Consider the following 26,451-nt stretch of genomic DNA (forward strand, 5'->3'; position numbering starts at 1 on the left):
CCTCTGCTGACATTAAAGGCGTGCAACACCACCGCCCGGCTTTTTTTTGGTTTTTCGAGACAGGGTTTCTCTGTGGTTTTGGAGCCTGTCCTGGAACTAGCTCTTGTAGACCAGGCTGGCCTCCAACTCACAGAGATCCGCCTGCCTCTGCCTCCCGAGTGCTGGGATTAAAGGCGTGCGCCACCACTGCCAGGCGTGTTTTCTTTTGTTCTCATTTTTATCCTGTGCCTGGGTGTTTTGCTTGCATGTGTGTCTGCACCATGAGTACCTGGTGCGAGTGGAAGTAAGAAGAGGACATTAGTTACCCCGGAACTGGACAACAGTGGCTAGTTGTGAGCCACCATGTGGGTGATCAAACTGTGTCCTCTGGAAGAGCAAGCCATGTGCTTTTAACCACCCAGCTATCCATTGCTTCAGCTCTTACCTTTTGAGGCAGTCTTGTTCTAAGCCCAGGTGCATTTGAGCCCTGACCCTCATGCTCAGTCACCCATTTTACAGGTCCATACTGTCATGCCTGGAAACACTTTATTTTCTTTAGTTTTATCTTAGGATGGGATTTTTGCCCCATTGCTCTGGCTGGTCCGGATCCCAGTCTCCTAGATGCTGGGATGCAGCTTGGCTTGGATTAAGTGCTTAAGCAGACTCCTGCAAAACCACCTCAGATACTGAGCTAACAGTTTCCCCATCCTCTGCCCGCTTACTCACAAAAGCACATACAAGGCTTGATGTCTTCGTGGGCTTTTATTCAGTGCCAGCCCCAGGATGGTGGGGGCTAGTCATGCACAGCCTTGGGCTCCCCTTCAGCAGTGCTGGCTGGGAGTCAGGGAGGATGCAGAGCAGGTTTGAGTGCCTAGGAATCCCCCGGCCCCTCAGACTGCATCACTGGCCACCTACTGGTTGCCTGCTGGGTTGCAGAGCATCATGGGGGATAACCTGGGCTCCCCCATGACCAAGCTGACAGCAGGGCCAGGAATCTCACTCGGCCATTGTGGGACAAAGCTCCGAGACCTCAGCTGCTTGGGTCACACAGAGCTGGGGGAACCCAGGAGCACTGGGGTTAGTCTCTTAAACACAGCAGCCCAGGCACAGAGCACTTCTCTCCCAGCTGACTTTGCCTCCTCTAGAGGGCACAGGATGTTTCACCTCAATCTAGAGAACTATTCACCATTCAGCCCCCTGTTCCCACACTTGCTCTAAGCTGAAGCATGCAGGAGCTGAGCCAGATGTAGCCTGACAGTCTGAGGCTGGTTGCTCACACGAAGACTACACGGACCTGGCCGTCCCCTTTCAGCCTCCCTAGCTCTGGGGTCACAAGCATGCGTCATGTCCAGTCCAAACTGGGCCAGGACAGGCCTGTGTTCCCTGGAGTGGGTCTTGGGTTGGGACTGGAAAGGGCACGCACACAACATACACTGATACTTGGACAAACTAGAAAACACAGTTGCCCAGAATGCTCCGTCTTGGCCCACAGAACAGGCTCTGAAGGCTGCTAGGTGGTCAGCTTGGCTATTGCTTATAAAAAGTAATAAATTAGTAGGAGGGCTTGCTATTTACAGTCACAGGCACCCCCACCCCAGCACTTCCTGGGTGGGGAGCACCCTCCTGGCGTGTGTCCCCAGCTGATGGCCGCACCCCATGCAGGTGTTTGTGGGAATGGCAACTCCGTGAGGAACTGTGGCAGGGGTGGTGGTCAGTCTTTCAAAGCTGGCCCTGAGGTTCCAGGAGCGGCCTCTGCACCCTGAACAGCGATCTTGGGCACCGCCCGAGGTGGTCCTGGCTCCTCATCGAAGCTCACCTCCTGCACGGCCTCCTGCTTTTTGAAGGAGTCCCGGCGCTCAGAGAGGTGCAGCCTCCTCATGACAACCAGCTCGGCCTCAGCCCCGCGGCCACGCCGGCCTCCATCCCCATCCAGCCGTTCACTGGTGCCCAGGCCCAGCTTGTCGGCTGACTGACCCCTGCGGAGCCTAGGGGACCGTGCAGGTATGGGGATGTGCCCAGGTAGTGGCGATGGAGAGCGTGGTGGGGGCGTGGGCACTGGCGGGCAGGCCAGTGGGGATGGTGGGATACTGCTGGTGGATTTGCGGCGGCCGCTCTTTTGACGAGGTGGCCCGAGCTTGGCTGCCAGGCCATGTAGTGAGCTGGGACGGGTGTGGCCAGTGGCAGGAGAGGCAGGGCTGCTGGAACTTGGGGATACACTGGGTGGGGATGTTGTGTCTGTGGGCAACAGGAACTGGTCAGTGTCCCCCTCCTGGTGGTAGAGCCTGGACTAACCAAACTAATGGGAACCCAAACCTCCACTGTTACCATCTACTCATCCATCAAAGTCAGGCCTCATTTACCCCCTCCTCCTAGGAGCCTTCTCTGTCTCCTCTTAACCCTTCCTTAAAGCTGTATCTGACCTTAAATATTGTGGACCATCAGCAGGAGGCCGTTATGCCGTCCCCTCAGCTCAAGCACACACCTGGCCCCCTGCTGATTCCTATTACACATATGCATATAATTCATATTCCCATGCAGCGTCTCATGAAGCCGAAGCTAGGCTGGGATTTGCTGTGTACAGTAGAATGGCCTGGAACTCTTCATCTGGGATGAAGGACACCAGCTCCCAGGCGGCTGTTACATCTGCCTTATAAACAGCCACCCTGGCTGTAAGCGCACCCACCTGTGGGGACATCCGGTGCAGGGCTGCGGCAGGGGGTGGTGGGGCTGGGGGACAGGCTGTGCGTGGGCGATCCAGGGAGGCTCTCGCTGGAGGACAGGGAGTGGTGGAGGCCTGAGGAGAAGCTACGGCTGGTGTGGAGCACAGAAGACGGCTTGGAGATCTTCTTAAACAGAGACTTCCGCCTGGGGACATGCATGGTGACAGTGAGGGAGGCCGCTGAGGCCGAGGAAGCTGGGGCCCCACTGCCCGCCCTGCTCACCGATCCTGGGTCTCGCGTCGGCGGCTGCGCTTGCTCCTGCGGGCCATGCGGCCCTTGGTCACGTTCTTCCGTGCAGGCCCCACCTTGATGGAGGTGTTCTCCAGGGCAGTGGTACGTAGGGAAATCTTGTTACCACTCTGCGGGAGGGGACACCAGTCACCAGACAGCGAGAACCTCCCAGGGACAGGCAGCTACGGTGTGGTCACACGCGGGCGGGCGAGGGACCCACGGGGTCGCACCTTCAGCAGCAGCTCCACCACATCCATGTGCACTAGGCCCAGGACCGACTCCCCGTTGATGTGCGTGATGAGGTCACCGGCGTGCAGCCCAGCCTCCTGCGCAGGGCTGCCCTCCTCCACGCTCTGCCGACACGGAACAAGAGGTCAGGCACCGCAAGCTGCACCCGCAGGCCCCTGTGAAACCTGAGCCTAGTTCTTTAAGCCAAGGCCTCAGTTTCCCCTAGTTATAGAGTAGGGCAGGATTCACTCAGGGACAGAGAGCACGCTGGTTCCCACGGCTGGGACCCACAGTGGGGTTCTGGAGGGGTTTGTCAAGAATCAAGCCAAGTCAGAAGGATGCACACTCACCCAAACCACATGGTGCACTGTGTACACATCGCTGTCACCCATGTAGACGCGAATGGCACGCAGGCTGAAGCCATACTTCTTGCCTGAGCTGTGGATGACGATGGGGGGCCGCAGGCTGCCACACACGGGTGACGGGTCCCGGCTGGGTGAGGAGTCTCGGGAGGAGGGGTTGGAGGACAGCGAGCGTGGCGACAGGGGGCTCATGAGGGGACCCCCGCTTCCATCGTCTGTGGGGGACAGCAGGGACACTGCGCGTGGGGCTCTATCCTTTTCCCACGGGGGTCACAAGCCCCCAACCTGGAGCCAGTGCACGAGCCCAGTTCCAGAACCACCTCCTCACCCCAGCCCGGCGGTGAGGGTCGGACACGTTACCTGCCGTGACGATGAGGGACAGGGCAGATACAGAGGCTGACTTGGGCACTCGGCCCCCACCCCCGCCAGAGGCAGGGGAGGCCCGGGGCTTCTCAGGCCCAGCATCTCTTGAGCCTCCAAGGCGGCGGCCTCTGCCAGCATCAAGGGGCCGAGGAGTCGAGTGCCGGGCGCCGGTGCTGTTGCTTCGAAGGCGGGCATGGCTGAGGACAGCTGTATCAGCTGGGGGGACAAAAGGGGTGAGCCTGACCCTCTTCATCTCAGCCCAACTGTGTGAAGCTAGAGGCAGCTTCTGGCAGTACCCGGGGCCTATCTTACTATAAAAACATGATTTCTATTCCTGTTTCAAAATCCATCTCAGCCCCCAGTCTGGACTCTCATGAGGTCTACCTACCAGAAAGATTGCAGGGCTTGGGTGTCACTGGGGTGGTCGGGGGTGGGGGATCAGACTCCCCTAGAATGAAGACAGGCTTCTTGGGGTCAGCAAGCCCTGCACTTGCTCCCTCATCTTCAGACGAGAAGGCAAATTTTGGCATCGTGTCCAGGCTGATGGTGCTCAGGAGAGCTGGGCTGGGACCCCGGTCGGATAGAGAGGAGGAGGCGCATGTCCAGGACCGCAGCCTGTTTAATGGAGAAGCCCATGCCACTCAGCCACACTCAGAGAAGTCCTACTCGACCCTAAGAACCCAGTTTCCAATCCTACCCTCTAGCCAACACTGCCTCTGTTAAGTCTGAAACGCAAAGGATGAACGCAGTTGCTAGCCAAGTGCACCCTGGGTAGCAGGGGCCATGGGAACCAAGGCTCAGCTGTGCCATGGAACACAGCAGTGTGATGTACCAAGGCATAGGCCTACATCTCATTCTTTTCTACTGGGCCAACAGGAAGCTCCCATGACGTCAGACTTTGTGATCTGATTCTTCTAGCTCCTCAGCCCACCTACCGGAGGTCAGTGCTCAGCCGGCGGCCGCTGTCACCTTCAATGCTCCGCTCCCACCCTTCCTCCCGGTCCTCACTGAAACTCCTTTCAGCTAAGGTGGGGTTAGGCTGCACAGCCAGGAACTCGGAGCTGCTGTAAACCTGTGGGGTGTTGGGTTTTTTTAGTGGCAATAATAGGGGAACTGGCGGCACACACCAGTCACCCCAGTACTGGGGAGGCTGTGGCAGGAGGGTAGGCAGCAGAGTGAGCCTGTCTCAGAACGCGAACCAAACAAGACAGACTCAGGAACATAAGTTTCTGCTGCCCAGCCCTACCTTGCTGAAGCGGTGGGAACAGGAGGAAAACTGGGGGATCTCCGTGGACGACTCCTCGTCATTGGTCTCATCGTCCTCAGAGCCCAAGTGGCGGTAGCGTTCAGAGCGCGCTGTGGGAGTGAAGGGAAAAGCTGGAGCAGCCTGGGACACCCTGAGCGGCTCAGGGCTGTGCTGTAATACTCGGTCAGGAAGAAGGGCAGACCCTGCTGTGTCCACAGCTAGGACTTCATGAATCTAAAACGTGGCATGTCAATACTGAGCTGCATTCAAGAGGAGACAGACAGAATGGGGGGAGGGGCGAAGACATGGTGGACAGGGGCGTGAGGCACCGACCCGGCTGCATCCCCGAGCTACTTACTGTCAAAGTAGCTGGTGTCATCCTCAGCTTCAAGTTGTGGGACAAACTCTGCCTTGTGTCTCAGAAGCCCTGCCCAGTCCAGGGGCAGGAAGAAAGGGTGTTGCTTCACCTCATGGGTGCCCCCTGTAGACATGCAGGCTCAGGCCTGTGTGACCCCCACTCCGTCTCCCTCTCACAGTCCCAGTTACTTCTTTCAGAGTCTTACACAGGTCTCTGGTTAGTCCTATGTGCTCTGTCCTGGTGGGCAGCCCCCGCCCCCACAGTCAATGGCTCACCAGTTCCCAGCCTGTCCATGGGGCTCTGGCGCAGAAGCCTCGTGATGAGATCCTGGGCATCGGCAGGCAGTGCCTCATCTCCCTCTGGCCACATGATCTCATCTGAGAAAGGTGGGAGGAATCACAGGGTGCCCTTTCTAGAACTTTTCTAACAAGTCCCTCCAAGTGCTGTTAGCACTGTGGTCAGTCCCCCTCCCAGTATGAGAGCCTTTTTTTCTAAAAAAAAAAAAAAAATTTATTTATTGTGTATACAACATTCAGCCTCCATGTATGCCACCAGATCTCATTACAGATGGTTGTGAGTCACCATGTAGCTGCTGGGAATTGAACTCAGAACCCCTGGAAGAGCAGTCAGTGATCTTAACCTCTGAGCCACCTCTCTAGCCTTCATTTAAGATGTACTACTGACAGGGCGGCGCAAGCCTTTAATCCCAGCACTTGAGAGGCAGAGGCAGGTGGATCTCTGTGAGTTTGAGGCCAACCTGATCTGCAAGAGCTAGAAGTTCCAGGACAGCCAAGGCTATTACACAGAGAAACCGTATAAAAAAAAAAAAAAAAAAAAAAGACGTACCACTGACCACCTGTCCAAACAGCTCCTCAGGTGTGTCCCCGAAGAACGGCACACAGCCCACCAGGAACTCATACAGGATGACACCCATAGCCCACCAGTCCACTGGCTTCCCATAGCCCTGGCGGAAGATCACCTCTGGTGCAATGTATTCAGGCGTTCCACACACCTGTACGGGATGGGGAAGTGGGGCCAGTCTGGGGGAGTTTGGGAGATAGGTTTTTTTTTCAGTCTTGCCCCTGGGTCAGGTTGGGTCGCACCTGTTTGTCCACAAACTCTCGGGCATCCTTCTCGATGTGACCTTCGTACAGGTTGGTGGCCATGCTCATGAGGCCGATCTTGGACAGGCCAAAGTCCGTCAGCTTGATGTGGCCAAGGGAGGTGATGAGCAGGCTGTGGGCAGGGCAGGGCCACTCAGGCGGGGTGCTCGCCAGGACTGCTGAGTCCCAATGTATACACTTTCAGTTTTCTTTTGAGACTGGCTCTCACGAGGTAGATCAGGCTAGCCTTAACTCCTGAACCCCTGCTGCCGTCTCCTAAGTACTAGGATGTCAGCTGTGTGCCGCCATGTCCCACAGTGACCTTTATTTTATGCACCGAGTAAATGCATCTCCTGCTTAGAACCACAGCCCCTGGAGGCTCATTTTCGCGCACACACAGCTCTTCATTCATGCGGTTCCTCTGCATGTCTGTAACTACTGTGTCAGCTACACAGAACAAGCACCGAGACAGACAGCAGGTGCAATCCCCAGGCTCTGAACACTTCTGCTCACAGCTGCACTGAGCAAACAGCAGAGACACCAGCGATTCCTACTGCACATACAGATGGCACTGAGTGACCCTTACCTCTGCACGGGAGGTGCTCAATGTGCACATTGGCCCTGCCTTTCTATGAGCAGGGTCTCTTTGAAGCTAAGGTTTAGTTAAGCAGTCCCTGAGGCCCCAACTCACCCTTAATGACACAGCCCAACTCAGAGCCCCGCCCCAGCAGCACCCAGCCTCGCCCCGGGACACTCACTTGTCCGGCTTGAGGTCGCGATGCACGATACCGTAGTTGTGCAGATACTCCAGCGCCAGCACCGTCTCCGCGAAGTACATGCGCGCCATGTCCACAGGCAGTGGGCCCATGTTCTTCAGGAGTGTGGCGCAGTCACCGCCTGCACCAGGGACTGGGGTCAGGCTTGGGACCCGCCCAGGATGCTTAAGTCATCATGGGGCGGGGTCTCCAGGCTCGGCATTGCAGGGTTGAGCTCTAATATGGCCCTCTGCACACAACTGGTGCCTAACTACCTGCTCTTTTCCGCCCAGAGATCTTCTTGCCTGCTAACGCTCCCCTTCCTGCCTCGCCGCCCTCCTGAGCCCTTCAGGACCACACTCATTCCTCTCTGGATCCCGGTAGTTGTGCGCGGGGCCGCACCTTCCACATACTCCATGACCATGCAGAGGTGGCGGCGAGTCTCAAAGGAGCAGAACATGCCGACCACGAAGGGGTTCTCAGCGAAGGTGAGGATGTCGCGTTCCACGAACACCTGCTGGATCTGGTTGCGCAGGATCAGATTCTGCTTGTTGATCTTCTTGATGGCGAAGCGCTGCCGCGTGTCCCGGTGGCGCACCAGGTAGACGGCCCTGTGCACAGGAGCGGGAAGCTAGCAGCTATGATACCAAGGCCCACGCCACACCAGCCGACCCAGGACTCACCCATAGGCTCCATTGCTGATGAGCTTGACAGTCTCAAAATCGCTCTCACACGGCTTCCTCCGGGATGGACAGCCCAGGCCACGGCTCTACACAAGGGGTAAGCTCAGGGTCGCCAAATCTGTCCCCAAGGCTAAGGGGCTGCCTCACTGACCGCTACTACTTCCTCTCTGTCCAAACTTGTCGAACCAGTGTGCAAGTTTTTTAGTTTCTTCTTTTCTTTCTTTTTTTTTTTTTTTTTTTTTTTGGTTTTTCGAGACAGGGTTTCTCTGTGGTTTTGGAGCCTGTCCTGGAACTAGCTCTTGTAGACCAGGCTGGCCTCGAACTCACAGAGATCCGCCTGCTTCTGCCTCCCGAGTGCTGGGATTACTTCTTTTCTTTTCTTGTGACAGGGTTTCTCTGTAGTTTTAGAGCCTGTCCTGGAACTCACTCTGTAGACAGAGATCCGCCTGCCTCTGCCTCACAACTGCTGGGATTAAAGGTGTGTGCCGCCGCCACCACCTGGCTACTTTTTTTCTTTTCTTAAACGGAGCCTGCTTCCTGGCAAACTCATACACATGCTTCAAGACCCCAGCTCAGCCCATGTGTGAGAAACCTATATGACGGGGCAGTCCCACCACAGCCACACCCCTAAGATCACACCTGTTTATTAAACATACACTTCAAACTCACCTCCTCTTCCAGCCACTCAGGACAAGGTAAAAACATGACTACCTCAGCTTGTAACTCACCTCAGGGTATTCAGGAGCCGGTGACTGGTCTTTATTAAGGTCATTCAGGGGCTGAATCTCTGTCAAAAAAAAGGTAAGATTTTCTTTTAAATAGAATTTCGCTATGTAGCCCAAAAGCAAGAGCTATAGAATCTTCTAGAAAAGATTGGGCCCTTAGTGCTCCAGATGTTGCTAAATTAGAGGAGCCCCCAGTACTTTCCTGCTCCAGGAACTAGCAGTCAGCAGGCCCTAGTTAGTCTCAGTACGTATCATCCCACGGTGACAGGGTCAGTGTCTGGGAGAAGCAGAGTGGAGCTCAGACCGGGAGCCACAGGGACCCCCCCCCCACACCTTCCAGAGGGTCCTTGGCCAGGCCCAGCTGGCGGATGATGTAGCGTGGCAGATCAGTCTTCACACCCTGGTCCTCGCGGGCCTGGCCCTCTGCGGCCTCCAGCAGATGATAGAACTCCTCGGGGTCGAACTCCTGCACAGGAGAAGCCGTGAGCACCCCCACCACCACCACACTCTCAGGGGTCCCCGAGCCCCAGGACTCCCGCGGAGGCTCACCAGGCACTCAAGCAGCCGCGCTGGCCTGGAGATGATGATGAGCAGCTTGCGGACCAGCTGCACGATGAAGCCCACCTCTGTGCTGTCCGACCGCTCGTGAGCCTGCGGGCGGGCGGGGACACCTGGTGATGCCCCGCCCACAAGTGGGCGGAGCGCACCCACATTCAGATAGGGAGCTTCGGGGATTCTACAAACCCTGCCACCCAAAGGCGTTACCACCTGCCAGGCCCCGCCCCAACGCACATCCTGCAGTAGCCGCTCCAGCTTGTCCTGCATCTCCAGAAAATAGCGGGAGGTGACCAGGGCCTCGCCCGACTTGGCTAGGCAGTCCCGTGCCAGCTCCACAATCTGGTGGTGGATGAAGCCCAGGACACCGTCTGCCAGGGCCAGGCGGTTGTCAGGAGCAAATGCCGCCAGGAAGTCCTGCAGCCGACCCTCCATCTGCGCAGTGGCCTGCGGAAGGTTGGGGGTGAATGGCAGGAGCAGAGATGGGGTGGGGGTAAAGGGCAAGGGGACCAAATGGGGGCGGGGCCCGACGGCTGACTGAAGGTGGGCCAGTCGGGGGGCGGGGCCGTAGTCAGGGTGTGACAGGGTGTGGGGCTAGTGGAGACAGCAGTGAGACAGGTCAGTCAGTGAGCAGTGCTGGGGTGACTGACAGGAGGGGCATAGCCTTGTCGGTGGGCGGGGCTCTGATGAGTGATAAGGGGCGGGCCTGGCTAGTGCACCCGGTTGGTTGAGGGTGGCAGCTGGGGCAGAGAGGCCTGCAGCACACCTTGGGGAAGCGTTCCCGGTACACATGGTTCATCATCACAATCTCGTTGTCGAAGGTTCCAGATGTGCGTCCAGGGCTGAAAGCAAGACACGGGGGTGAGGGACACCAAGGGGCCTGACGGGTGGAGGGGCCCTAGCCCAAGCCTACCTGAGGCTGCGTGAGCGTGGGCGCAGGCGCGGGGAGCGGCCTCCATCCTCTTCCACCACGCTCTCTGAGCTGCGGAAGTGCTTGGACAGGAAGCGCAGCTCGTCTGCTGTGGGCTGGAAGGGAAGCTGGTGGAGACGCTCCCGGGAAGACGAGCTCGACTGGTACAAAGAAGGTCAGGGTCATGGCTGGACTCAGCACCCCAAGATCGCCCCCTGCCAAGGACCGCTGAAGGCTCCAGCCCACTGCCCACTGCGAGCCCCACACGCCATGCCACAAAAGGGCGTGTGTCCACCCCAGTCTACCCCCATCCACCTGCCCAGAGCAGCTGTCAGTACCGACACGGTGGAGCTGGGAGTGTTGGTTCCATAGCCGGAGGACGGGAGAGAAGCAAGCGACCATCTTCTGCCATCAGCCCTGGAGAGGGACAGGGGCGGATAGAAAGACAGCCTGGCGGCCATTTGCAGCAGGCTGTGCGAGCGGATTCCCATTTTCTGGATCAAGGAGCCAGCAGCAGGCAGCCAGGCCCAGGGTACCATCCTCCAGGAAGCCCTCCTTCCTGATGCAGGTGCCACCTAGGCTTTGGTTGTCAGGATCCGGCCCCCAACAACCCAAGGACACTCCAAAGGAGAGGCTTCAGCCCCCAGATGCAGGGTGCTCGCTCAATACTTGGTGAAACTGAAGGCCCTGGGCACACATGTTAGCTCTTGGTTAGTGAACAGCGAGGCTGGCAGCGAGTTAGCAATTTCTGAGTAGGTTGCAGCCCCGTCCTTCACAGGACTGCGAATTACCTGTCACCATGAGAGAGGTGGCTATGGAGGGCCATGTGTTTGCCAGGGCAGAAGCCACAGGGAGAAATCACCAGAACCGGGCGGGAAGGGGTCAAAAGAGGAGGAAACATCAATGAGGGGCAGGTCTGGCTCTGTGAGGGTACAGCTCTGTGAGGAGGCCAGGCACTCACCTCCGGGCAAAGGGGAAGCTGACAGCTGCTGCGGCCCAGTTCCGAGGACTGTCCAAGGGGCTGTTACCTGCTGGTGGGAGTGGGGACTGAGTCAGGGTGGAGCTAGGACGCAGGACCCGGCCACCTGCCTGGATCTCCCCACTCACCTGTTGGGACAGACAGCGGTGACAGCGGCCTGGAGACAGTGGGTGAGGGTGTCCCCACAACTAGGCTCTTTCGGTTGCCACTTCGGCAGCTGTGGAGGGATGACAGGTTAGAGGGCAACCTTGAGGGAGCAGGGACCAATGCATCCCGCTGTGCAGCCAGCTGCAGTGCGCTCAGGATGGCTGCAAGTTGGGTGAGACCAACCGCTACCACTCCTGCATAGGTCCTTTTAAGGGTTTTTAGCAGGGGGTTCTAGGACCCACTGGGGTCCTAAGAAAACATCTCCCCCCCTTTTTTTAGGCTGGCCTTGAACTCCCAGAGATCCACCTGCCTCTGCCTCCCTAGTGCTGGGATTAAAGGCTTGCGCCACCACCGCCCGGCTAACATCCCATTTTTGTTTTTCAAAATGAGATAGCCCTGGCTGTCCTCCAAATGTGCTCTGTAGACCAGGCTGGCCTCGAGCTCATAAAGATCCACCTGCCTGCCTCTGCCTCCTTGAGTGTTGGGATTAAAGGTGTGTGCCAACTTGCCCGGCTCAAACATCTCTTATTTTTGAGTCAGAGTCTCACTCAGCAAAGGCTGGCCTTGGGACTCAGAGGGTGACGTCCTGGGACAACACACGGGGAACAGCCTGTTCTGGTCTCCTTCCATCCTTGGTCCACTGATGACATGGTGGGAAGCCCATCCAGTTTCATGCGGACACTGGCACATGACCAGGACACACTGACAGACTTCCCAGCCTTGGCCATGCATCTTACGCCATGACCCCTGCCAGGCACTCTGAGAGTCAGGCCAGGGAGACAGGCCATGCTCCTGAGCCATGGCTGTGGGAAGCAGGTACCCCTCTATCCCTAAAGCTGCTGTTCCCACCTTCCCAGGATCCCAAATTCTCTCTGCATCACAGGCCAGCGTGGGCTACATACAACACAAAGCCAAAGTCAGCATGTGACTCTCAGGCTGGTTGTCCATGTTTTAACCCCTGCCCAACTCTTCTCTCCTCTGATGCCGTGTCTGTTTGGGCCACCCGTCCTGACCCCAGCCCAGGCCGCTGGGCCCTGAGCCTGGCCTCCACCTCTGCAGAGCTGGAGACACTAGGTCCTTGCCCTCCTCCCAGCCCCCTACAGTCACCCAGCAACAGCGGCTCTGACAGACGACAAGGAGAGCAGCCCACACAACCCTCCACCAACGCAGCTCTGCAGAAGTGTCAGAGAGGGAGCAACAGGCGGGGCCTTGAGGCAGGGAGGGTTTGGGGTGATGAGGGGCACAGCTTGCGGGTTGAGCGGCAGGAGTGTGACAGGGAGTTGGGCCCAGCTTGGATGCTGATGTGGGAGCCTCTGTTTCCCCATCGGGACACCCAAAGGTTCACAGAACCATTTCACCCTGTGAAAACAGCCTTAGAGGGACACAGGCTCTCAGAGCCTGCGGCAGGAGGCCCCACCCCCCAGACTCAGCTAAGCCACAGGTGTGGAACTCAGCAGTAGTAATCGGCCCTGAGTTGGGGGACCCACCAACTGTGCCTGCTCCCCACTCAGGGAAGCAGGGCTGCGGATATCAAAAGTGGGAGGAATTGCCCCTGGGCTGAGGTGTGGGTGCAGAAGCGGAACCCAAAGGTCCCTGCAGGACTTCCTGCGCCCCCCCCCCCTCTGCACACGACACACAGGCAGCCACACCCTCTCTGCCTCCAGCTGCCCCCACGTCCTGCAGGGAGGCCAATGAGATTGGTTGGCTCCTCTCCCTCATGCTTACAGGCCTTGCCTTGAAAACAACCTGGGATCCTGGGATCATCCCACCTGAGCACACGTTAAAGGACTGTTTACACATCTCCTTGTATGCCAGTTCTAATAGGCCCGTAAACCAAGCAGGGCACCATAGTATCTCCGGGAACAACCGAAGCTTTGGATTCAATACTTAGGGTCCTTACAAACCAGACTTTGCCTATCTACACAAACCTAAACACAGAGAAATCCAAACACAGAGATGCTGGGTGACTCCCTGGGGTCACACAGCATGGTGATAGCTAAGCTGCAATAGTGCCTGGGTCTGGATAAGGAATCACCTCTCACTTGGCCTGTACCTTGAGGAGGAGGACCTGGGCCGAGGAGAAGACAGGCATGCCTTGACTGCAGACCCGCCACCCACTAGTCAGCCAGGGCCATGAGCATTTGCATCTGCGCCGTTTCCGCTGAGCGCTCAGTACAGACCGCTTCATTCTTCTCAAATTCCTCGCTTTGCGCAGCCCCAAGTTCGGGTTCGAATCCCGGGCGTCCCCAGCTGGACCCAACACTCCAAGCTGCCCCTACCTTTTGGAACGCTGTAGCAGCGCACCCTTGGCCAAGCGGCTGCGGTGTCCGGGAGCCGCCACCGCCGTCCAGTAGCTAGGGTCCGACATTCTGCCGCCCCCCGCCCGCCGGGGCCTCGGCCGGATAGGCCGGATTCGGCCTGAGCCCCGCGGAGCGGCCCGGCGGCCGCGGGCAATCAGGAGCGCGCGCGGCCCGCAAGGAGGAAGCGCTGCCGGGAGCCCCGCCCAGCCAAGGGGCGGAGCACGAGGGGCGTGGCGTCGCTATGGAAGATGGTGGCGGGGCGGGGCGTTGCCAGGGCCCGCCCCTAGAGAACCTTCACTTCTACGGTTCTGCCGGAAGCGCTGGAAGGGAGCGTAGTTAGAACCCGCATGTGGCGCCCGGCAACGCGAGGGCCTTTACGGATGGCCAGGGCGTTGCTAGGGTTCTGGAGCGAATGTGGACGTTGCTATGAACCCCAGCATCACAGGCAAGACTTTGCTAATAGTCTGAACGGAGGGGGCGTGGTTACCTGTCTGTTGCTAGGGCTCTGCGTAGCAAGGGCGGGGCGTTACTATGGACCTCAGCAACACTGGCAGGCCGTTGCCATGGTTCCAGGTGTGTGGGGGGAAGGGGCTCTAGGATGAGAGTGGGACCTTAGCAGCAAGAGCAGAATGTTGCTAGGGTTCTGAGCAGATGGGGCGGGACGTTAAGCCCTGTGCCATCACGGGCGTTGTTTTGGCAATTACCAGAAGAGGCGGGGCGTTGCTAGGGCCCGGGTAGCGGGGTGGGTCGTAGGCGGTACTGGTGCTGCTGCGACGGGTCTGTCCCTGTCCCTGGGGCGTCAGCCCAGAGCTGACCCTTTCTTTCCCATCTGTAAAACCCCTGCGGTGAATGTGGCGTGGTGCCAACAGACTCTGCGTGCATGGCCATGAAAGCCATTACCAAAGGTAAGTAGCATACACTGAATTACCAAAGGAATCTGTCCTTCTCCCCTAGGACCTAATTAGTCATTGGCGGTCATTCTGATAGCACTCGGCTCCCTGAACCGTTAGACATTTTGTAGCCCAGCCTTGCTGGGATTTGAAGCCCAGACCCCCATATCTTGGACAAGAAGAAACAGAGGCACAGGAGCCTAAGGTGTCCCCAGTCCATCCCTCTTCTCAAGTCGCCCCCTGACATTGCCACACCAGGTGTCCCCACCCTTGCTGACTAGAGCACAAATCCATATCCACTCATTCATAAACATTTATTGAACACCTACATTGGCCTGCCTCTGGGACATGTAGGGGTAACCTGGGGGGTGGTCTTTGGTTTCAGATGGGAGAGAGAATAAACAGGAAACAAATGAAGAAATTCAGAATAATTTCAAACAAAGAAGGGCTGTAGGATAGAAGACCTGGGCCCGTTCTCAGCACTTTATCACCCTTGGGATTGGCGGCACGCACCTGTCTTCACAGAAGGTGAGAGGGAAGACTGGAGCTGAACTCCTTCCAGGAACAGACGCTGAGGACCACATCATGGTAGCCCTGAGAGAAACGGGTGAGCTACAGCACACACGTGCTTTGAGTCCCAGGGACAGGCCCTGCAGGGGCTAGGTGTGACAAAGAGGATTACAATGGCTACTTGTGACTCTGGGTATCAGGTCTAGATCCCCTACAAAAGACTTAGAGCCTCCTGACTCTGAGGACCCAAATGGGGACAGAGGCATGGTTCTCATAGGCTTCCAGTCCAGGAAGAGCCACCCACCTACCATTGTGCCCTGGGATACTCTGCCACAGCTATCCCCTTGACTTTAGTCCCTAAACCCTGCCCGTCCATGCTCCCCCTGGCCTGTTTCCCACTCTGGAGAACTTTGCTATGCTAATGCGGAGTGTCTGTCTGGAGGGAGAGATTGATGCACAGGACACCCTGCTCATACTCACCCCACAGCTCCCGCTCACACTCACCCCACAGCCTCCCGTTCACACTCACCCACAGCCTCCCGCTCACACTCACCCCACAGCCTCCCGCTCACACTCACCCCACAGCCTCCCGCTCACTCACTCACAGCCTCCCGCTCACTCACCCACAGCCTCCCGCTCACACTCACCCCACAGCCTCCCGTTCACATTCACCCACAGCCTCCCACTCACACTCACCCACAGCCTCCCGCTCACACTCACCCCACAGCCTCCCGCTCACACTCACCCCACAGCTCCCGCTCACACTCACCCACAGCCTCCCGCTCACACTCACCCACAGCCTCCCTATGGCTGATACACAGGATGCCCTGCTCACACTCACCCCACAGCTCCCCGCGCACACCCCACAGCTCCCTAGGGCTTTCCCAGCAATGCTCTTGGACAGGGGCTAATGCCACCATGACCAGCTCTGTGACCTTGGCATTGCCTTTCTGCTGCTGCAGTTAAATGACAAAGGCTTAGGTGCGTCTTACTCTGACCAAGCCATTCTGTTGCCTCTTCCCCTATGCCACAGGGTGTGGCCCCTGTCCCCCACAGGTAAGTCTATGTTCCATCTGTGCTAGGCCCTGACGGACAACAGAGCCCTCCACCTGCTTCCCATTCGTTCACCAGAGCATCAAATAAACGTCTGCTGTATACCTGCCCTGAGCATACAGTGTGAGCAGAAAGATTCAGGCCAAGCCTGTGAGGGTCTCAAAGTTCTGAAGGAAATGAACACCCAGTAATCACACAGGAAGATGGGCACGCAGCAGGGTTTACCCCTCCCACCAACACTAGTGAGGCGAGGTCAGGCTGGCCTGCAACCTAAACTGTACAAAAAAAAAAAACAAAAAAAGTGCGCTCTCTCTCTCTTGGGGGCTGGAAAGATGGCTCAGCAGTTAAGAGCATTGCCTGCTCTTCCAAAGGTCCTGAGTTCAATTCCCAGCAACCACATGGTGGCTCACAACCATCTGTAATGAGGTCTGGTGCCCTCTTCTGGACTACAGGCATACACAGAGACAGAAAGGTATATACATAATAAATAAATATTTAAAAACAAACAAAAAGCTCTCTCACCAGGTGGTGGCTGCACACGCCTTTAATCCCAGCCAGCACTTGGAAGGCAGAGGCAAGAGGATCTCTGTGAGTTCAAGGCCAGCCAGAGCTACACAGAGAAGCCCTGTAACGAGTTAAAAGTCTCAAAAAACAAACAAACAAAACAACAAACAAATCAAATCCTCTGTCTCAAAAAAACCAAGGACCAGAGGTGTGCCTCAAGAGTGGAGCCCCTGCCTAGGATCCCACAGTGAGGGGCCGGGGGCGTGGCTCAGTGGTGGAGCCATGGAAACCAGCCCTGATGGGGTCCAGTTTAGGGAGTTGGTTATGGAAGGATGGAGTACACGTGAAATGTCTCCATTTCAGACGCCAGGGAGGCCTTCAAACCTAAGAGGGCAGAGCTCTGAACAGGCCGTGGCAAGTGCAAAAGACCTGGGACCTTAGGGATCGTGGGACACTGGAGGACTTCTTCCTCTCGTGCCTGGATCAGAAGGGCTCATACTGAGGTGCGAATGGTTGCCAGACAAATCAGATTCATCCGGGTCCAGTACGGCGAGGGAAGCTGAGGCCCTGTGTGACTTCCGGCGAAGTGGTTCTGCTGCCCTCTGGTGGTGACCGTGGCTACCTGGTCCCCATAGAGCCTCCACCAGTTCCTCCAGGTAAAACCTGTTCTGTCACAGGCGTCTACAGCCCAGGGCCCTCCCTCTGGTCTGCCCTCCCCGGGTTCGGAGTCAAGGGCTCAGAGATGCTCTGGTCTCACACTGCCTCCCAGGATGCCCCTGGGCCTCCTCCACCTACTCCTCAGTAAGTGTGGTGACAGCAGTCCCTGCCTCCCCTGGGCAAACACGACCAGCTCCAGCACACTAGCTTCCACCAGAAGTTCTAGACCCCCACGGCCTCTATTCTCCACCCCACCCGGTCCCAGCCGCCTGGGGCTAACCTTCACCAAACCCGGCCAACCTCATCTCCCCAGGGGTCAGCGCCTGAACACAGCTCGTTCGTCATTAGTCAGCCATTCCCTGGCCACCTCCTCCGGCCAACTGAGAAGCCTCTGAGGGAGATGTTATTCTAGTTCACACCTACCGACTTTTTACCGGGAGTGCTGGCCGGTGCCTAGACAGTGTTTGCCGAGTAAATGAAGGTGACCCCATTCATTGTCTGGAATTTAGTGTTCTGTGTATTCCCCATTCAAAATTTACAGGGTGTGCTCATTCATAGTTTGATGTAATGACTCCCCGGTAAGTTAAGGCTTTTGACATTCAGAGGGGTAAGCCTCTGAAGCCCAGCAGTCACCGAGGGTAAGGTGTGGTGGCCAAGCTGGCCCCACTTACGGCCTCAGAACAGGCCTGTTTTTGAGCCTCAGTTTCCTCAGCTGGGAAACATGGTCAGGGCAGAGTCGGGCCCCAGTCGGTGAACTGTTTCTTTTCGGTCTAGGGCGGCCTATTTGGGCTTGTGTGCGACCAGAGGGAGGCGTTTCCGGTGGGTCCCGAGGTCACAACCTGGCAGGGCCCTGGGAATCCAGCACCTGTCTCGGAAGTTGTTGGGCTCAAGTTCTGGCGTCGCCTTGGACACCTGCCCAGCGCCAGCCTGCAGCTGGGCGCTCCCGCGGGGTCCGGGATCGGGGAGGTACTGACGCTAAGGCCTCGGGTAGTCAGGGGTGTGAAGGCCCGAGCGGAGGGCGCGCGAGCGGGGCGGCGCCACTCACCTCCAGGGCTGCAGGCCCAGCGACGGGCTGCACGGGCTGCACGGGCTGCCGGGGCTCAGCAAGCATGGGCTCTGGCTGCTCGGCGACAGACTGCAAGACAGAGGCTGGCGGTGACCCCGCGGCGACCCGGCGTGACCCCCGCGGGCTCCCGGGAGCCGCACCGCGGGGCTCAGGCCTCGGTACTCACTCGAGCGTCAGCGCCGGGATCAGCAATTTCTCCCTGCGGGACTTCATGGCGGCACCGCGGGAACCGACGCCCGGTGGTACCGGACGCGAGCAAACGCGCGGGGACTACGGAGTGAGGGACGCTCACACCGGCGGCTGTCGGGGGCGGGGCCACGGGTCGAGGGGCGGGGCCTGGGCGGGGCAGCAGGTGGGATGAGGGGTGGGACTATTGGCGGGACGGAGAAGTTGACCGGCCGGACTAAAGGCCCCCGGAGCTGGCAGGGGCGGGGCTAGAGCTGTGGGTGGGCCTATGTGTTGAAGGCGGGGTCATGGGAGGGGCTATGGGTGCCGAGCCGAGCCCGGCTTCTGGGGGCAGTGGTATGGGAGTGGGGCGGGACATCTGTTGTGTAGGCAAGGCTATGGGGTGCGGGGTGGAGCTATGGGATGTAGAGTGGGGCTTCCGTGGAGAACCGCATATTCTAAAGAGGGCGGGGCCTAGTGTCGCATAGCTGGGTATGACTTGTGGTCGGTGGGGCGGGAGGGGGGCTCACAATGTGTTCGATGGGCGGGGCGTATTAAAGCAATTTGCAGGACTCGAGGCGGGGCCTCTGGGTGGGCGTGGCCACTGGACGGGCTCTTGGAGGCGGGACACCAAAGAACTGAGTTGGGGGGTGGGGACAGAGGCGGAGCCTCTCACGGTGGGGCGGGGCTGAGCACCAGAAGACGGAGGGCGTGCAAGCGCAAGGTAGCCAGCGGGACCAGCACTCTATTGTGGGGGTAGGGGAGTAGAGGGTGTTGGGGGCTGCAATCCTAACCTCCTTGGCCAGGTCCTGGGACATTCAGTCCGCCCAGCCATGGGTTGGAAGGGAAGGCGACCTGGGCCCGGCGGACCGCGACCCCCTCACCCGGATCGCTTTGGCTTGTCGCTTCCCATCGCCGCTCTCCCACAGACCTGGTCCCTGACAGCCCTCGGCGGGGACACACATAGCACGGGTGATGTAGGGTTGGCAACTTCCCGAGGACTCTGGCCCTCACTTCACCCTCGAGATCCGTTCACTGCGCTCCTCCCACCTCCCCTCCCCCGGTCCCTCAAAGCGCACTCAGGGCAAGGTCCGACCCCGCCCCAGCAAAGCCATAGTGCGTTTGACTTGGGGTCATTTGAGGCTTCATTCAGAACCCAAGTCTCCTCCTCTACCTCAGCCAGCTCCCCCTCCACTGCCAGGTACCACCCCAATGCCTTTGCCCACGCCGTTCCCTCTAGAAGGCTATTGTCCCCACAGTGACTCCCACCTCACCGCTCATCCTCTCCAAGATCAAGCCTCATCTCCTCCAAGTGAAGGCCCACCGCCTGTCTCTTTCTGTCTAATTTCCCTGAGCACACACATTTCATGGTTTGTGTTCCCATTAAGAACCCGAGGGAGGGTGTCCAGCACAAAAAGACACGGAGCTTCTTAGACCCCAATTGAAGCACACGCAGCCTGCAAAGGTGGGGTGTCCAGAGCTGTTTGCTCTCAGTGAACAGGAGGTAAGCCCCACCCCATCTGTAAACCCAGGACACACAGAACAAAATGTTCTTTGTGCTGCGGATCTCCCCAGATGATGCCAGCCCCACAGATTCTGTTGGCGGGCCCCGAAAGGAAGCAAGTCTCACTGAGGTACACAAGCCCATTCCAATGTACTTGGGCTAGAGGTAATATTTCATAACTTTTCCCTCAGTGCTAAGAATTAAATCTTTTTCTTTTTTCTTTTAAATAATTTATTTAAATCATTGGTGTGAAGGTGTCAGATCCCCTGGCACTGGCGTTACAGACAGTTGTGAGCTGCCTTGTGGTTGCTGGGAACTGAACCCAGGTCCTCTGGAAGAACAGCCAGAGCACCTAACCATTGAGCCATTTCTCCAATCCCCTTTTGCTTTTTCTACATTTATTTATTTAGTGTCTCTGCACACACTTGGAGGTCCAAAGACAACTTGGGGATTGCTTTCGGTGCCAAGCACTATAACAAATGCATTACCCATTGAGCAATCTGGAGAGTCGGTGACCTTAGAATCTGTGACAATGGACTTAAACTCTGCAGAGAATGGTATATATATATATATATATATGTCTCATGTGGCTCAGGTGCCTCTCACAGGGAGGTGCCATGATGCTGTGCTTAGGCTGGATCCCAAGCTGAGAGGATTCTTTTATAAGAAAGGAGGAAGAGGCTGGAGAGAGGCCCAGTGGTTGGAGGGATGGTTGTTCATGGTGAGGAACAGAGTTCGGATCCCTAGAACCCACCAGTGACCCAGCCTGGGAAAGTGGAGCTGGCAACTCTCCAGAGCACACTGCTGAGCTCTGGATTTGACTGAGAGACCCTGCCTCAAACAATCAGGTGGAAGACCATTTTTTGTTTGTTTGGTTTTTGCTTTGTGAGTGCGCGCGCACACACACACTGGTGCGTGCATGCGCACACACATGAAAATAGCAAAAGAAAAGGCAATGTTGTGGTTATACTATTCATTGAATAAATTACTCACCCGCGCCCCCGGCGTGGAAGACTCAGCTCCTTCTGAAATGAGACAAAGAAAGTGGGGTCAACCCAGGAAGTCTCCCCCCCACTACACAGCAATGTCAGCCATGTCGAGACCTGCTCACGCCACACGCCTCGTCCACACCAAAGGTGGCCTGCCACACTGTGAGCAACTTAGGCCTTACTCTCACCTGAGTACTGCTCACCTGGCTCCCAAGCCTGGCCCTGCCAGCGGGGGCGGGGAAGGAGACTATTTAAAATATAGACGAGCCAGCAGGATGGCTCAGTGGGTAAGGGTGCCTGCCCGCCTGACCACCTGAGTTCAATCCCTGGGACCCACACAGAGGAAGGAGTGAACTGACTTTCGTTCGTTGCCCTCAGATCTTCACAAGTGTGCGTGCACACACACAAAAGATAAGTGAGGGCAGGAAAGATGGCTCAGCAGTTAAGAACACTGGCTGTTCTTCCAGAGGACCTGAGTTCAATTCCCAGCCCCCACATGGCAGCTCACAACTGTCTATAACTCCAGGTCCAGGAGATCTGCTGTCATCACACAGACATGTGTGCAGGCAAAACACATACATAGAAAATACATAGAAAGTTCCGGGACAGGCACCAAAGCTACAGAGAAACCCTGTCTCAAAAAACCAAAAAAAAAAAAAAAAAAAAAGAAAATACATAGAAAATAAAGATAAATAGTTTTTAAAAAAAGATAGCGGAAGCCGGGTGGTGGTGGCACACACCTTTAATCCCAGCACTAGGAGGCAGAGGCAGGCGGATCTGAGACCAGCCTGGTCTACAGAGTGGGTTCCAGGACAGTCAAGCTCACACAGAGAAACCCTGTTTTCGAAAAACAAACAAAAAATTGGCTGCCTGTAGTACAGAGAAGGCAAGAGAGAACCCTGGCCTTGGGGTCCACTGGAGCACATACACATGGAAATCTGCATGAGTATTTGTATCATGGCACATTTGTGACAACTTGCAAGAATGGGTTTTTCTTTTCTGGTGTGGATCCCAGAGAAGGAGCCAGGCTGCCAAATGCTGCGGCAGGCGGCTTGACTCTGAGCCAAGTAGCCAACCCTGGCTTTGTTTTCAAAGTACTCTCTGTATGTAGCCCAGGGTGGCTTTGAATTCATGGTGATTCTCCTGCCTCAGCTTCTCAACTGCTGAAAGGACAGACTTGCACTACCAACTGCATCAGGGAGGTTTCCCCTGACTTCCCTGCAGGCCTTGAGATGCTTTAGAGATGCCATGCTGTGGTTTCCCCAGTTGGGATAAGCGTTTAGCATCAGGAAGGCTGCACCAGCAACCAGGGGGCATTACTGTCGGCTGCTCTGACTCCTGTCACTGTTTAATCCAGTCCCGCCCAAGCAGAAACTGCCCATGTCGTGTCTCATTTACCAAGCATCTACTGTACAGGTTGGGAAACTGAGACACGGAGACAGGGTGGGATAGCTGGGAAATGGGCTCTCTAGATGCCCCCAACTCAACAGACAAACTCACTGGGGCGGTCACTTTGGGGACACGGACTATTTTTACATTGGTGGGCTCCAGGCTACCCACGTCCCTAGGCTGGTGTTTGTCATGGCAACCAGTGACATCATCCGTCCCCACAGCCAATTGGAGGGGGGCGAAAACTGCCAGGCGCTGGACCACTGGGCGGCTGGGGATTGGCAGGCAGAAGGGATGGGCCTCTGCTGTGCTAGGGCTTACAGTCTCCTCTCTGTCTCGTCCACTCATGAAGGTGTGTGTCTTACACCAGCTCCCCTACTACCAAGCCAGAAAAAGAATTCAAACTCGGAGCTCCAGACTGGTACCCCCCAATCATGGCCGTTTTCTTCCTATCTGGGGATGCTGCTGTGTGTCGTCCATCAACTGCCCAACCTCTCTGTGCCCCAGTTAACTCATTTAGAAAGCAGCAGGTCTCACAGAACCGCGCGCTGGCATCGTCAGCGACGACGAGTAGTATAAATGCGTCCCCAACACACAAAAGTACTCCAGGCGGGGCGCGGGGTGCTGCCAGGCCCCGGAAAGCTCCCCGGAAGTGGGCCCACACGTCCCCGTGCCATCTGCTTTCACGGCCCCCTCGCCATCTGCTCCCGCGGCAACACCCACACGGACGCCCCGCTACTGGCTGTTGTTTATTTTTCTTGGGGCCTCTCTCTGCAGCGCAGGCTGATGGCCTGAAACTCGCCATCCTCCTGCCTCAGCCTCCAGACAGCTGAAATCACAGGAAGGTGTCGCTATGGGGCTCTCACTGTTTTGTTGTTGACACAGAATCCCTCTCCTGTAGCCCAGGCTGGCCTTGAACTCCTGATCCTCCGGTCTCCACCTCCTGACTGCTAGGTTGGCACGTACTCCACGTACTCCACGTTGTTTAAGAGTGCTGGGGGTGGAGCCAAGAGCTTAAGGCGTGCTGGGCAAGCACTCTACCAACTGAGCCCCAACTGAGTCTGCCCTTTAAATCTGTGATTAGGGGTTCCTCGTGGATCTGAGTGCTGTCCCCACGTTTCAGTCCTGGCCTACAGATCACACAGTTTGTAGGAACCCGAGCTGATCATGGAGCGCAGGAGCCAAGGTAAGTAGTCTACACGGAGTTGAGGACCACCCATTTTATAACTGAGAAAACTGGCCACTGTGAGCTGCGCAGAAAGACCCCAGAGTCCACCTCACAGGTATTTGACTCTGGAGCCCCGGCAGGCCTTAGGCTATCCTCCTGCCTCAGCTTCCCAACTCCTGGGATGATAGGCATATACCATTATCATTAATAAAGATCCAACTCAGGCTAAGTAAACCTGGGTGGGGGAAGCAGGCACCCCCATATGGGCTATCCTGTGACAGGAGAGAACATTGCCTGCCTTCCAGCTACCCCAGTGCCATCAACCAGGCAGGCTTGGTGGAGAGCACTTGGGAGGTGGAGTCAAGACCATTAGTTCAGGGCCAGCCTTGGCTATCAGAGGGGCTTCCTCCAGCACTTAAGAATGGAGCCTCTGCCCTTAACAGGGTTCAGCTTCCAAACACAGGCAGCCTGCCCTGTTGATTGGCTGAGGCACTAGCCAGTTAAAGGAGTCAGAGAAGACTCCAAAGGCAAGAAAAAGGCCTGAAACCACATCTGTTTTCTTACAGATGTCAATTTACAGAGGGTACCTCCTTGTAGCACAGTAGTACAGACTAGCCTAGAACTGCTTTTTTTTTTTTTTGAGACAGGGTTTCTCTGTAGCTTTGGAGCCCATCCTGGAACTAGCTCTTGTAGACCAGGCTGGCCTCGAACTCACAGAGATCCACCTGCTTCAGCCTCCTGAGTGCTGGGATTAAAGGCGTGCGCTACCACTGCCTGGCCTAGAACTGATTCTAACCCGGGCTGGAACTTGGGGTTCTAAAATAGGATTGTCGACACTATCCTACTCTGGCCTTTATTCCAGTGTCCGCTAAGCCTTCCTGTCTCCTGTTAGCAGGCCATCCCCACTCCAGGACCTGTCACAGCTCCCCATTGTCCCATTGGGATTAAAGGCGTGCGCCACCACCACCCGGCTGTTTGTCCGCTTTTACACTCACGTGTGCTTATTTACTGTTTGCACCGGTGTGCCTCAGCGAATGTGGAAGACCATTCCGGAGATTGAACTCAGATCGTCAGGGTTGGTCGCAAGCGCCTTTACCCTTGGAGCCTTCTCGCTGGCCCTGCTCAGTCCTATCCTTCGAACCCAGCTCTAACTGAGAAATGGGTTTTTCGGGATCATTTTGCTGTTTGGGTTTTTCAAGACAGGCTCTTGTGGAGCCTAGGCGGTCCTTGAACTTCTGGGCCCTACCGCCTTAGCCCCGCCCCCAGGGCTGGGATTAAAGGTGTGCCCCACCACGCCTGGCTGTCCAACTTCAGAGCAAGCCTCTCCAGGCCCTGTGGCCCTGGGCCTTTGCACCTTCCGAGTCGCTCCTCTCGCGCTCCCTCCTGCACACTCCTCCACTCCCAGAAGCCCACCCTTGGTCTCCTGACCCTGAGAACCGCTATACTTCTACGGGCCTCAGTTTCCCCGTCTGTAACCTGGGACCTATCATCTGGAAAAATTTATCCCCCCAAGTGGAATAGGTCCTGCTTGTTGACGTCAGCCGCGCCCCCATTTGCTCACCCGGAGGCGGCATCTCTATTTTAAGAGGCTGAGGGCGGGCTCGCATCTAACTGGGGCCCTGGCGACACTCGCCGCGCATCAACCCCGCCCCCACTCCCGCCTTCCCGCCCGTGTCTGGGCAGCTAGGCTCGCTCCCGGGACCCACCCCACTGCCCCCCTCTGAGCAGCTTTACTTAATCTTCACTTCCCCAAACTCCCCTGCCCTGTGCCCAGCCTCCCGCAGCCAGGGCAGCCTACGCCTACCTCAGGTCTAATGCAACTGAGGCTTCGCACGCAGCAGGCGCTCAATAGATGCAGGCTCCCCACCGCAAACCTGTTGACCACTTAGGCGTGTGGTCCCAGCCTCAGAATCAACGAGGCAAACCTTTGCGAGTTTTGCAGATGTTACAGATGGGCAAACTGAGGCCCGGAGAGGCCAGAGGTGTCGTTTCCCACAGTCTCATAACCTGAGTGCCCTGGACTTGCATTCGTCCTTACTTCCCGGTGGCACAAAAGGTAAAACGGGAACCGGGCTCGGAGAAGCCACCACACTCACACACCCTGCAGGTCCTTCGTCGTCAAACAGAATTGTGACCCTGGAGAGATTGAATCCCAGGCGCGCAGCCAAGTGGGGGTGGCTTCCCTAGCAAGGGTCTCAGTTTCCTCATCTGTGGAAAAGACCGGAGGCAGGAGGACTAGCTGCTTGCGGCGACACTGGCCGGCGGCTGGGCTCTGTCCACCTCAGCAGAAACTGCACACCCGGGAGCTCGGCGCCCTCCGGCGGCTGTGGTGCGGGGACCCTGGAGCTCCTTCTCCTCACGCCAGAGGCCCACCATCAGTTTCCCCGTCTATCTAACGGAGACCCCTCCCTTCCCATCACGCGTGAAACGTTCTGTGCAGCAGGTGGGAAAGGGCGCAACCTGACGCTCCCTGGCCTTCCTCACTCCCTGCCTCAGTTTCCCCGCCCCGAAGGCACTGCCCGCGCGCCAGCCCACCCGCCAAGACTCACCTGGAGCCCGCGGCGCCTCAGGAGGCTCGGCTCGTCCATCGCTGAGTGTCCCTGCGGGAGGCCCCGCCCCCGGCCCCGCCCCAGTCCTCCGGGCCCGCCCCTGAACGCCATTGGTTCTGTCGGTCAGCTGACTCCCGGGTGGCTCCGCCCCTTGGGTCCTGAGCGTTTCGCAACTTCGAGAAACGTTCTTCAGCAGCTCCCAAAGCGAGACTCCGAGACTTGAAGCTGAGGCCACATAACGGGACCTTCGGGCTGGGCGCTCACCTTGAAACAATTCCTCAAGACTCCATCTTTAAGAAAAATTTTGTTTTTTTTAACCTATTTATTTTAAGAATTTTTTTTTTGGACAGGGTCTAGTGTAGG

The 26,451-nt window shown here is 57.1% G+C and overlaps 1 protein-coding gene and 1 long non-coding RNA gene across 16 annotated transcripts; one reads left to right on the plus strand and one right to left on the minus strand.

Moving 5' to 3' along the window:
* Positions 1-722: 722 nt before the first annotated feature.
* Mast3 (microtubule associated serine/threonine kinase 3) lies at positions 723-26,161 on the minus strand. Of its 15 annotated transcripts, none has more exons than XM_041674248.1 (29): positions 26,089-26,153; positions 20,987-21,018; positions 18,304-18,393; positions 11,326-11,414; positions 11,180-11,246; positions 11,010-11,030; positions 10,557-10,635; positions 10,222-10,379; positions 10,075-10,150; positions 9,546-9,755; positions 9,303-9,404; positions 9,087-9,219; positions 8,757-8,815; positions 8,029-8,114; positions 7,748-7,956; positions 7,349-7,487; positions 6,591-6,723; positions 6,334-6,499; positions 5,763-5,864; positions 5,488-5,610; positions 5,130-5,239; positions 4,819-4,955; positions 4,272-4,498; positions 3,881-4,099; positions 3,509-3,735; positions 3,161-3,283; positions 2,922-3,058; positions 2,663-2,844; positions 723-2,214 (listed from the first exon to the last, which is right to left on the minus strand). In XM_041674248.1, exons 1-29 carry the CDS (start codon positions 26,125-26,127, stop codon positions 1,691-1,693), a joined length of 3,999 nt encoding a protein of 1,332 aa, XP_041530182.1. In that variant the 5' UTR covers positions 26,128-26,153; the 3' UTR covers positions 723-1,690. The 15 variants fall into 15 exon arrangements, with proteins under 15 accessions (XP_041530182.1, XP_041530181.1, XP_041530192.1 ...); XM_041674247.1 differs by having other exon boundaries at positions 11,180-11,249; XM_041674258.1 differs by lacking the exon at positions 18,304-18,393 and having other exon boundaries at positions 26,089-26,161.
* On the plus strand, positions 14,988-17,634 carry LOC121462598. The gene is made up of 3 exons (XR_005976344.1): positions 14,988-15,141; positions 16,965-17,257; positions 17,572-17,634. It is a non-coding gene; the product is annotated as an uncharacterized LOC121462598 (long non-coding RNA).
* Positions 26,162-26,451: the final 290 nt, after the last annotated feature.

The sequence above is a fragment of the Microtus oregoni genome, unplaced genomic scaffold, assembly GCF_018167655.1.
Source record: "Microtus oregoni isolate MIOR12 unplaced genomic scaffold, Mior012 000025F_ref0000491, whole genome shotgun sequence".
In the NCBI taxonomy this organism is placed as follows: Eukaryota; Metazoa; Chordata; class Mammalia; order Rodentia; family Cricetidae; genus Microtus; species Microtus oregoni.

Excerpts from the sequence above, each read along its gene's own strand:
- Mast3 (XM_041674247.1), bottom strand. The coding sequence starts at position 26,127 with ATGGACGAGCCGAGCCTCCTGAGGCGCCGCGGGCTCCAG. Across the intron at positions 6,724-7,348 it reads CGCGACCTCAAGCCGGACAA|CCTGCTCATCACCTCCCTTG; the intron begins GTGAGTGTCCCG and ends CCCTGCCCACAG. Across the intron at positions 4,100-4,271 it reads CAAGCCCTGCAATCTTTCTG|CTGATACAGCTGTCCTCAGC; the intron begins GTAGGTAGACCT and ends TTGTCCCCCCAG.